Source organism: Etheostoma spectabile, chromosome 4, assembly GCF_008692095.1.
Source record: "Etheostoma spectabile isolate EspeVRDwgs_2016 chromosome 4, UIUC_Espe_1.0, whole genome shotgun sequence".
NCBI classification, from domain to species: Eukaryota; Metazoa; Chordata; class Actinopteri; order Perciformes; family Percidae; genus Etheostoma; species Etheostoma spectabile.
Genome location: NC_045736.1, coordinates 31,173,686 through 31,185,856, shown reverse-complemented (window position 1 = coordinate 31,185,856; position 12,171 = coordinate 31,173,686). Strand labels below are relative to the sequence as shown.

Genomic DNA, 12,171 nt, shown 5'->3' with positions numbered 1-12,171 from the left:
ACACACATAAAATTCTGGAAACTAAAAGATTTCTTGCCAAAAACCTAGTTTGAACTGTTGTCACTTAATTTAATAGACAAAGTTATCATAAATATATTTTTATTGTTCCTCATTGGCTGACAATAGTGTTCCTAAGATATGATAGCTCCTGTATAAATATTGCCCTGGTTGTCTGTACTGATTCATTACACAATTAATACATTCTGACCAGAGTAAACTCACATAAGGATGAAAACAATTTGATTTTGTTAATTATAATTATTACACTGGGTTTCAGTGGAATTTTAAAATGCCACGAATGGTTTAAACTATTTTACAGAATTTCTATCCTGAAAACAAGTACTGTATATTTATTATTTTCATGACTTAATCTGTATTTTAAATTCGTCTTGACGATAATGATTAACGTGTTACACGTAGTTTTTGTATTTTCTTAACAATATAATTTTTGCAATCTCCTAAATCTGATACATTCAGGTCCATAGGAAATTCTGATTGGCTGGCAGACATTTGAGACACCACAAACATATTCGGCAGTTTCCTGGTTTTAACTGGTGTGAAGACACCCTAACCACCGTTTATTTTATTATCAATGAAGGGCTTTAAACTAAATGACTGAATGTGTGTGTGCCCCACCGGTTGGTGTAGGTCGTGATCTCAGCCGGGTTGTGTTTCAGGCTCTGGCTGTACTTCTCGATGGCCTTCTTGTACTCTCCTTTCTTCACCAGGGCGTTGCCTTCTTCTTTCAGGGCTTGGGCTTTCTTTATGTCTTTATCACTGGGAACTATCCAGAAGAGAAGAATGGGATGAGAAATGCTTGGGAATCATTTATTAAACCTGCCAGTTCCACATAAACAGGGGTTAAGACTTACAGCTTTAAAATAATTGAAACCTCACTTTCAAACTGGTTATTATCAAAATACATATGCTGACCCACAAGGTCTTTTTAGCTAAATAAAAATGGCAAATCAGGGTTGTAATAATTTAAATGACATAAGTAGAAAAGCCGACAGAAAATATGAATCTTCTTACTAGGTTTGTTCATCTGTCTGTTGACGTTCTGTTTGGGTGTAGGGTTGGGTTGGGCACCGTTGGGTGGAGTTTTCTGGGCTAGTTTCTCTCTGACAGACAGAGGCACGGTGGGGATGGGGGGCAGCTTTTCTCTCCAGGACAGGCCGTCGGCCTCTGTGAGAGCCTTCGTCATCCTGGGAAAGAGGAGAAGAGAAAGAACAGCGTAATGACTTTATCATCCCTTTTTTCTACATGCTATACTATTACTGTTTGAAACGGAAGTTGTTTAGTGGCACACTGGCTCCGGGGTTAGCACAGCTGGAGCAGACAATCAGCAGGTAGTCACTGCAGACTCTGACCCGGGTTCGAGATCCAGTCCAGGGTGGGCATTTCTTTCTGACATACAATACTATGACTTTTTAAAACAGCTTTTTTTCTACATACTGTACTTGACTTTTTAATATACATAATATACCGTGATTTGTTTATCACTTTTTTTTGACATGCGATAATATGACACATATCACTTTTTTGAGACATGCTATGACTAATTAGATATACTAGACTTTTTTGTCACTCTTATCAACATCCTATATCCTGACTTTTTTATCAACATACTATGACACTTCAGTCACTTTTTTCAACATACAGTACTTTATTTGACATACTACACTATGACTTTTAATGGCTTTGCTATTACTGTTTTTAACATTATTTTTATTTTGCTGGCACACTGGCTCAGTTGTTAGCACAGCATGCTATACACTTTATACACATGCTTTGCTATGACTTTTCTTTCCTCGACATACTATACTTTGACTTTTTAAATGGCTTTTTCAAAATGCAATAACATGACTTTTTAGATTCATGCTTGTTTTGACACTTTGAAGAAGAAAGTATATGGCTATAAATATGACTGAAACAACATATCTGTATCTTTTTTGAATTACTCCTCAGACTGGCTAAATCTGAAAACACTGGTTCCTTTTGCCTCTCTTGATATTTTCCGTGCCATCCCCCCTCGGCCAGTCTACAGCCCGGGTACCTGTTGGTGCCGTCATGAGCAGCAGCTATGTTGCAGTCGATCTGCAGAGCAGTCTTGTAGTCTACGTAAGCCTGCCTGTAGCGCTCCAGAGCTTCGTAGGCAGAGGCACGACGGAGCAGGGACTTCACATTGAATGGGAACAACTCCAGAGACCTGAGAGGAAACGTGCAGATTACAGGTTAGACTCTCTCATCCAGAGGACTTCCAACGAGAAAAGACAATAGGCTTAATCTCCAGTTGAAACAAGGTCAAAAGTCAAAGCTGCAAGAGACCGTGGTCTAAAGTCTAAAACAAAAAACATCCTTACTACAACAATGTTGGTGGCATGAAGGTAAACATGTTCATTATATGAACATGTATATGGGCTATCGGCTAGTAGCTAGCATTGGTGGTAGCTAGATATATTTAGATAGATATTTATTGATCCAACAAAATGGGAAATTCAGTAAGTATAAGTGATTTGATAGTTGATGTCAATGACTAGCTATATACAATATACACTACCAGTCAAAAGTTTGGGGTCACTTAGACATTTCCAATGCACGCCATTGTAGACAGAATACCAGCTGAGATCAGTTGCATTGTTTTTTAACCAGGGCGGCAGGTTTCATAACTTTATGTGCTTACATAATTGCAAAAAGGTTCTCCAATGTTTTTCTAGTTATTTTTTTATTTTTATTTTTTAAATGATATAGATTAGTAAACAGAATGTTCCTTTGGAACATTGGATGAATGGTTGCTGATAATGGGCAATGTAGATATTGCATTAAAGATCAGCCCCCCACTCAGATCAGCTGGTTTTCTGTCTATAATGGAGTGGTATGGATATTTGTAAGTGACCCCAAACGTCTGACCCATAGTGTATCTGTTCATGAAACTTCAGGCTAACCTTAGTAGCTTGCGCTAGCTAGTAGCACGACATAATGATTACATCTGCTTGGTTGTCTAAATACATCCGTTTAATTAGATAAGCATGCAAATAATCAGGATCAACTAAAACTAAACACAAGGATTAACGTTATATTAGTGTATATTTTAGACAATGAAACGGCGAGTTCATGAGTTTGCCACGTATACTGTGGCTGTATTATGAGAAGGAACTACTACAAGAGAGAGAAGCTCATGAACGCCCATGTTGCTACGACAACACAAAGAAACTGTTGCTAGTGTGCGTGTCCATCGTGACGTCACGGGCCAGTCAACGCGGAAGAGCTAAACGTAAAACAAAGTGTTTTCTTTTTATTATTTTTTATATTTTTTTAACAGCTCAGGTCCAATTAAGCATAGTAAGAAACAGCAGGTTTATTGCACTATTGAAAGTTTTTGCATGTTTAAACATTTAGTTCTCTTTTTTGTCTTGTGTTGGAAATAATTCTTTTGTGAATAAAATTATGAAAATTTAATTTTGGTCTTTATTTATCCAATTCATTGATTAATCAAGGAAATAATGGACCGATTAATTGATTATCAAAAAAAAAAAAGAAACCACTAGCTGCAGCCCTAGACGAGTGTCATAATCAAAAACTCTGGATGATGAGAATTTATATTTATGTGGTATAACTAAAACAAAGTTATATTTGAAACAACAAAACATGTTACAAAAAGTAAGAAAACTGCAGGGAATCCCAGACTACAGATAACATGTTGTAAAAAATCAGAAACAAAACACTTACATATTGCAGTCTTTAACACACTCCGCACAATTGCCGTCTTTCAGGTAGCTGGCTGCACGGTTGGAGTACAGAATGCCCAAATCCTCTGGTTCCTTCTTGTCTTAAGAGAAAAATTAGATAGTTTCAAGATGAGCACCAAACTGAACATGATTTAGCTACGTTTATTTAGAATACACATAACAAGAAAGAAGAGTGAAGACAAGATGGACAGCCATAATAAAAAGAGAGTTACTGATGTTACTGAGAGTTTTGATTGGGAAATAAAGGAACAGTGAGGTCTGTCAATTAACCCCTGAAATAATTTTAATAACTTTTTTTAGGCGTTTTGGGTTTCTTTATGAAAATATATTTTTCAGACTGCTACAGAGATTCTAAGCCTCTGGCCTCAAACAAATAACAGTATGAACGAAAATGGTATGTTTTAACACAAAAATGGATGCGTTTGACTTTGCAATGCGTAGGTTGTGTGGCCTAGTTGTAGGTTTCCTTTAACGTAGGCCTCTCTGTTATTTTTCATGTACTATTTGCTTTGTTCTAATATTTTTTTGGAAACATGTACCGTCTACTACTGATTTGAGTTGTAATTGTACACTGCTTGTGTTATTATATGCTCGAGTGGGTATCTACAGAGCCTAAGGGCACGTTCACACCAATAGTTCCGTCGACTGTGCGGTTTGGGGATGAACTTGCTACATTGTTGCATTTTTGTTAAACACAAAATATCTGAGTATAACTCGCTGACACTTCCTGGTCTCAGTAATAATGAAGCAACACTAAATTTATAACATCTTGGGTGTCTGGTGTTGCTTTAGTGTTTCTAAGATTTTAAAAGAAGGAAAACAATCTAAGCAGCTGACGCCCTGATGAGAGAGAGAGATGATGATGTGTTGTCACGACAAGCAATGTGTGCACATGATAGGTTATGGATTTGAAAGTTATCTTCTCTGTAATCTTAGAAGTAAAGAAAGTTAGTAAATGCACTGTTTTTTTTCAGCACCCTATTTAGGTCAGATCCCATTCTCACCTAAACCGAACCCTAGTGGACTTGGAAGCAAACCGAGGCCCCCTGTATTCAAGCGTACCAGCGTTTGTATGAACTTTCACACCACCCCAAACAGACCGGACTATCCCCTAAAACGCTCCACGGTTCCGCTTAAACGGAGATGTGAAAGCAACCTAAAACGTATCAGCATACAGATTGCCGTGGAAACAATTTAGAAAAATAAAAATAGATTTTTTTTTAAACTACTTCCCAGTGTTATTTCTTTTTACAACTTTACAGCTCATCTAGAGATTTAGCGTGTCCCCTTTTGAGGCCCGGGCAAAGGAAGGAGGGAGCCGGGCTCAGCCTGCTGGGGAAGCCGCTTTTAAAACAGCATGCTGGAGAGCCGGGGCATTCGTCTTCCGTGTGTTTGTGTACAACTAATTTCATCATTTGCATGTTGGATAGACAGCAATCAGTTTTTGGCGGAGGACCACTACTTGGCACGCAATAAATGAGCCTTCTAGGGATGTAAAATCTCCCCGCCCTCGCTGCAGGAGACACAGGCGCAAAGATTCCTCAATTTACAGTTACATTGAATTTTGGCTGCAGATATGGCTATATCATTGATGACGTTGTTCAAAAGCATTGCATCTATTGTATTTCTTAAACTCTCAGTGCACTGTTTGCATCCACACAGGTAATACTGTATCTAAGCAGCACTTACTGGACTTCTCCAGCTCTTTGATTGCCTGGCTGTAAATATTGGTGGCCTCTCCATACTGGCCTGCCTTGAAACATTCATTTCCAGCTTGTTTCAACTCCGTCCAGGTCTTGGACCTCTGTTTTTGAGGCATCTTCACTTTTTTTATCAGTTATCTGAAAAGATGAAACAGTGGTTACCATCTGACATTGAACAGGGGAATCCTCATATACCTCTTCTAAACTAAAGAATTGATTTATGCCACACCATCTCCACATAAAGTGACTGAACAGCTTACAAATACAACCTCTCATACTGCTGTACTGTGTATATACTTCTTTCAAAGAACAGTATGTTCTTCAAGGGCTCACATGCATCTTTTCACTGTATGTAAAGTGTTATTACAATGAACATGTAGGCTATCAATGTTTACTGTGGTATTGTGTAAGTGTCCAGTGTCTCTACAACAATTACACAATGACAGGTGAACAGACTTGTCATTTGCTCCCAGCAAAAAGGATCTTGGGTATTCACTAAATGCATTAGTTGAGGAATTTGATATCCTCCATTTGCTTCCATACACAGAACCAAACTGTGCTATACATATATATGTCATGCATCAATTTGACTTTTCTATCATTCAAATGTATTGGGTTACTGAGAGGTGTTTCTAATATTTAGAATATTCCTCTTGATTTAAATGAAAATGAAAACCTATTTTTTATACTTGGCTTCAATACATACAGTATTGTTAGCCCAGTTCCTATTTAAAACATCATTGTCATATTTTAAACCCTTTACAATTTGTTATCCTTCACTAAAACAGCTTACATAAACAGTAAAGTTGGTAATAGCATATATTTTACAATAATGTGCATATTTATTCACTTAACGTTATACGTTTAGCTACATACCAAAATGAAATAAAATTGCATTCCTGTAGGTAACCTCAGAATTTACTGCAGGGCTGTTGTCTTATTAAACTGCGTAGTTGTAGCTCGGTGGACAAATAACGTTAGACTAGAAACCTATAATAGAGACGCAGTGTTTGCCAATGATGTCTTAACAGTACTTTAACATTTGTCTTAAATCAATTAAGCCCAGTTAACGTACACACTGCAACGCTACCGACGTGCCATGTTAACTAACTGGTTAGCCTGGTACCTTACCTTACGTTAGCTGCTAATAGCTGCTCGAGCACAACGACACTGAAAACTAGTCGAAACTAGCACTTTAGGTTTACTTCAAAAGAAGACACCGCTGGACATGTTCCCGAGTTATCTTTTGTTTTAACCAGCATTAATTCAACTCTGTTGTTGCTTAACTGCTTAGTTAGCTCGCTAGCTAAGTTATGCTACTCCAAGTGTCGTTTTAATATAGAACAGCTAGCTAACTTAGCAGGCTAACCACACTCCCACAGCTAGCTATGCTAATATAAGGAAGCTTGCACACGTCTTACCGGCTGCCGGTTCTGAAGAGAATTCAACACAGCGAGGAAGCCCCTTTTACGACACAGATGACTTGGTCGAAACGACTAGAGACTACCTGAAACTATATGTAACGTTACCCGTTGCCTACGTTGTTAATACTGGCATTACTCTGTGGAAGTTAAAAATACATAGGTTCTCCTGGTCGTTCGGAGCAACGCGGCATTCCTCTGCCTTTGCGGGTTTTTGAGCGGTACCTAGGAACTCGCCGGGCAGCTGACTCTATGACGCTAACTTCTCAGTTTGATGCGAGTTGGGGGGCACAGTACGTTTCATTTCTTTCTTTTTTTACGCTGCGTTCAATGCCTTTGGAAATTGTGAGACTTTTGATGAGCGATGTGCGCACTCTGGTGGCCAAATTAAATGTAGCATTGTAGGATGTAGCAATTGGTGGCTTTGAAGTGCAAGAAGAAAATGTTCTCTTCCATATAGTCTATAAGTGGCAGGCATAGTGTACTCTACACGGGAACATCTATACAGAGTATGGGCAATATCAAAGGTTTAGAGAGTAGCTAAAAAAACATGTGGATAGTGAAGGCAACAGTTGTTCCAGTGGTAATCAGAGCACTTGGGGATGTACCCCTAAACTGAGACAGTGGCTCCAGCAAATTCCAGCAACATCTGAGCTCGCTGTCCAGAAGAGTGCAGTCCTAGGAACAGCTGATGCTGCACAAAATCCTCAGGCTACCAGGCCACTAGTAGAGGATCCAAGCATGGAGGACGAAAAAGTATGTATCCAGTGGGGAATTTTATTCTTGTATGCACATGATAATTCTATGTTTATTTTTTACTTGACTTTGTTCAGCTTTGTTGTCATTGTTTTTAGTTATAGTCTACTTTTTTCCTACTGTACATTGAACTGTGTGTAAGTAGTGTAACTTAAAAGTGGATTCAAATGCCTTTTATATGTTCATACCATTAACACACTTCAATAAAGCTGATTCTGGAAAGAGTATAGTCATTATACAGCAAATGCACACTCAATAATGTTCTATCAAATACATCATGCATAAGCTTTATTTTTGTTGGATGACTTTATATGTTGTTTTACAGTTCAACCTAATTACATTTATAATTGTTTTGAAGAAGAAATGTACTCGTTGTTACTGTGACAAGACCTAAAATTAACACAAATACAGTCAAACAAGCACAGGTACTGTAGCTAAGTTCTTACACAGCAGTCCTAACTGGGAGAATTAATGGAAAGCAAGAAGTGTTAAGTAAAAGCTGGTCTCCACTGTCATCTTTCCAACGGCAGTGAATGCATCACTAGACAGAAAGCAGCAGTTGTTAGGTTTCTATTTTTAGAAAAATGTACTATAGATCTTTTTGTCTTGCCATGTTCTCTCGTGTAATTAGTTCTCATGGTGTTACATTAAAGTGCCATTTTGTTCTTATCCCTCCAAATAAAATGTTACCCTGGATTGTTACCATAGGAATTACACTCCGGGTCTCCCAGGACTCCTTTCAGCAGTTCCTTTTTAATCAGAAATTCAACACACACAACTCAGGTTTATATTTCTTTATTTCCTTGTGTTTAATATTTAGTGATAAAACATGTATTTTGATCAAACTTGGCTGGGCGGGGTCCGTGCCACTGCCTCCCAATGCTGGCTTTGCGCCTGGTGTGAGCAGTGTTTTTTAAATCTTTGAAATCCGATATTTAATTAAATTTGTGTTGTTGACAATAAGTACAAACAGGGATCTTGACAATGACGTGGCAATAGTTGAATTTCTTAGACCATGACTGTGAAAAATCAAATTAAAACTTACAATTATCTGAAACCAGACATGCATGTCTGATCAAATAAAATTGAATCAACTTGATGCATTAGCATTTCCAGAAAAACACATATTTTGACTTTCTATCAATGTAAAATCATACCAGGGGACATTTCCAGGGGCCAGAGTGTGGAGTCGTTACAGAATGTAGGCCTATTCACATTCAATGCTTTGTGTGTCGGCCTATATGTCTAAGCATTGCAGAGTTTTCATAGTTTTAGCATATTTTTCGATGGTGTTAAAGAGCAGGTGCCCTGGTAGCTCAGCTGGTAGAGCTGGCACCCATACATAGAGGTTTACTCCGCAGTGGGCCCAGGTTCAACTCTGTCCTGTGGCCCTTTGCTGCATGTCATTCCCCCCTCTCTCTCTCCCTTTTCATGTCGTCTGCAATCCTATCAAAATAAAGGCTGGAAATCCCCAAAAAATCTGAAAAATCCATAAAAAAAAATTACATAAAAACACAGTATTGGGCCAACTAACTAGGCTGTGAGACAACATGTCCTGCTGCACATGATGTGTGTGTGTGAAGGGGGGGGGGAGGCTGTGAACTGACCCCTGAAATCAAACAATACTTTAATGGACGTTACACAAAACTAAAAGACGGAAAAGCTGAAAAACAAAACAAAGCCATGACATGATGTCTGTCGACAGGGGGTACTGTAGAATAGTGAAACTGAAACAGTGACGTTTTCCCTTTTCATGTTGCGTTTAAGTCCTGTGGAGATTGGAGAAACTTTTAGATGAGCGCAATCTGCCTTCTGGTGGCCAAATAGGATGTAACATTGTAGAATGTAGCAATTGGATTTGAGTCTTTTAAAAGCAAGTGGCAAAATAGGTAAAATTGTAAATTGTGGATTTGTTGTGTATCTAAACTGACTGCAGCTGTCTTTCTCTGCAAAGGAGCAAGATATGAACTTTAACCCTTCAACGTTTGACTCTTCCTCAGCGATGCAGAGGTTTTACAGCTTTACATCGACAGCGCAGCTGCCCTTGATGTCCCTGAAGGTGGAGCAGTCGAGGTTGGCCACGAGCGTCTTCTTGCCGAGCTTGTAGGGAACAAAGGGGAACTTGACACGTATCCGGTTGTTTTTCTTCAAATCTGGAATCCTGCGGTAACACAAAAAAAAAAAAAAAAATCAGATGACATTCATAATCTTGTCGGCTCATTCTTTCATAAGAGAGTTCAGGATTTAAGTCAAAAAGTTGTCTCTTAGCAAAGTTGTTGTGCAGCTGCTTGTATTTAGACTAAATTCAACATTTGAGATGTTTGAATTCTTATGTTAAATAAAAAAGATGTTTACATTTCTCAAAGTAAAGAATCCAAAAAAAGGTTTTGGTGTTGGTATACATAAGATTGGCTAGATAAGATAAGGTTTTTTAAAATATTTCAACCCAGCTCTAATCAATCTAAGTGCATAAACACTTGACCTTCCAGCTAAATATCAGTTGCCTGGGGCGAGCGAGCTGCAGAGCTGCTGACCACAGCGTATAAATATATTTTGATCTAAATAATTTTAGACATTGTTGGGTTTCAGTAAATAACATCACAGAGTACGGTCTAAACCTGCACAATGAGATAACTGCTGTTGTGATTTGGTGCTATATACTGTAAATAAAATTGAATTTAATAGACATTCATCAATAAAAATGCCTGAGAACATTTTTTGGTTGCAGCTTTAACTTGTTTTCATGTCATTAAAGGTGCAATATGTAATTTCTTTACTGTATTAAATCCCCAAAAATTGACCCCAATATGTCATCTTTTCTGACAACAATGCCAGTAGTTTCTCTTTTGAAATTTCTGTTCCTTGATGGAATGTCAGTTTGTGTTTTGGCGTGTGTGTGTTGGCATCGAGCGCTCAGTTTGGCAGCCAGATGTACCCGTGAACACGCAAACCAAAAACCTTCAGGCTAATTTATCACAGCTAGGCTACTAGGGACGGGCATTTTCAGTCACTTCAACATTTGTGTACTTACACTGAATTATATAGAGTGCTCAAGCTGGTTACTCGCCAAAACAATTGAGACAGCCAGTGAAGTGATCCAGACTGGTCCTGGCTAACACCGCCATGCTAACCCTGCTAACCCTGCTAACTGCTAATGTTACCGGAGGACCAGGTAAACGGACTACGGCTGTTTACAATGTGTAGCCTGTTCAGGTGAGTCATTTTAACCCCTGTGTTGTCTTCCCATTCCCTGGTCAATATTGAAAATGACATTTTTTTTGGTGCTTTTCCGATGTTTTTTTTTCTGATTTAATTGTCACTTTTTCCACTTTTTGGCACATTTTTTAAAAGCTGAGCTGGTTTAATAATAGGTTTTACATTCATTCTGGGAATTCATGGTCAACAAACTTCTTTATATCAAATAATACATATGTTTTTAGTTAAAAAGGCTGAAATTATGAATTATTTTGACTAATAGTTAAGATCAGATGATGTTGAGTGGATCACAAATGGGCAGATGTCAAAGATTAGTCCGGATACTGTTTTGAAACCATAAAAAAAAAGAATCCAAATGCTACTAGATTAAATAAAACACCCAAAAAATTCAATGACAGTAATCATTCAATTTACCCGACGAACGTCGTATGGAATCATCCATGTTATTTTTGGGCAATTTGATTGAAAGAAATCTACTATTTCTGATATAAAACACTTCAAAACGGGTCAATTTGACCCGAGGACCACACAAGGGTTAAACGTGTTAGGTGTTTACCCAATTGCCCAGCCCTAATAAAAAGTACAAGTAGGGTGGCAGTAGCTCAGTCCGTAGGGCAGTTGGGTTAGGAACCGGAGGGTCGCTAGTTCAAGACCAAAGTATGGTGGTGGACTGGTAGCTGGAGAGGTGCCAGTTCACCTCCTGGGCACTGCCAAGGTGCTCTTGAGCAAGGCACCAAACCCCCAACTGCTCGGGGCGCCTTTACGTGCCCCCCCCCCCCACTCTGACATCTCTCCATTAGTGCATGTATAGGTCCTGAGCGTGTGTGTGTGTGTGTGTAATTCAGGCCTGTGTGTCATAACAACAGAGTGTAAAGCGTAGTTTCCCCTTGTTATTAATCCCCTTGTGGGATTAATAAAGTATAATAAAAAGTCATTACTTTGTGCTTTTGTATCTTGTGTATTCTGCAACATTAACGGATTCCTAACTAGAGCTATCCCACAGACTAATACATTATAAAAACATGCACACTCACTTGACTTCAATGTCCTCTTTCAACAGGCCACTCCCAGAGATATTCAGAGTACAGTCCTTCAGCGTCTCGGTGACCGGGTTCATGAAAACCACCTCCCCTTCTGCTTCTCTGTTCAGTTTGGTAAAACCAGAAACCTGGAACACACACACATTTTAACAGGTTATATGGTGTCACAAAAACCGGCCCTGGTTTCATCTTTGTGACGATGCATTTACCAGCTGAAACAAGAGGCTTTTTAAAGACTTTATTTAGCTTAACCCTTGTGTTCGGGTCAAATTTGACTCGTTTTCAA

The 12,171-nt window shown here is 38.6% G+C and overlaps 2 protein-coding genes across 4 annotated transcripts in view; both read right to left on the bottom strand.

Annotated features, from left to right (window-relative positions):
- tomm34 (translocase of outer mitochondrial membrane 34) overlaps positions 1–7,169 on the bottom strand; it is a 10,083-nt gene extending 2,914 nt beyond the window's left edge. Inside the window, exons 1-6 of one of the 3 annotated variants that reach the window (XM_032513717.1) lie at positions 6,874–7,169; positions 5,439–5,590; positions 3,730–3,829; positions 2,057–2,209; positions 1,033–1,205; positions 637–784 (exon numbers count right to left, since the gene is read on the bottom strand). In XM_032513717.1, the coding sequence (XP_032369608.1) occupies positions 637–784; positions 1,033–1,205; positions 2,057–2,209; positions 3,730–3,829; positions 5,439–5,568 (704 nt within the window). In that variant the 5' untranslated portion in view covers positions 5,569–5,590; positions 6,874–7,169. The remainder of the gene's footprint in view (positions 1–636; positions 785–1,032; positions 1,206–2,056; positions 2,210–3,729; positions 3,830–5,438; positions 5,591–6,873) is intronic. The other 2 variants (XM_032513718.1, XM_032513719.1) reach the window with 2 other exon arrangements.
- A 2,260-nt stretch (positions 7,170–9,429) lies between these two features.
- Positions 9,430–12,171, bottom strand: part of LOC116687971 (protein-glutamine gamma-glutamyltransferase 5) — an 84,194-nt gene continuing 81,452 nt past the window's right edge. The window contains exons 14-15 of the mRNA XM_032513715.1: positions 11,880–12,013; positions 9,430–9,790 (exon numbers count right to left, since the gene is read on the bottom strand). Of these exons, the coding sequence (XP_032369606.1) occupies positions 9,643–9,790; positions 11,880–12,013 (282 nt within the window). The 3' untranslated portion in view covers positions 9,430–9,642. The remainder of the gene's footprint in view (positions 9,791–11,879; positions 12,014–12,171) is intronic.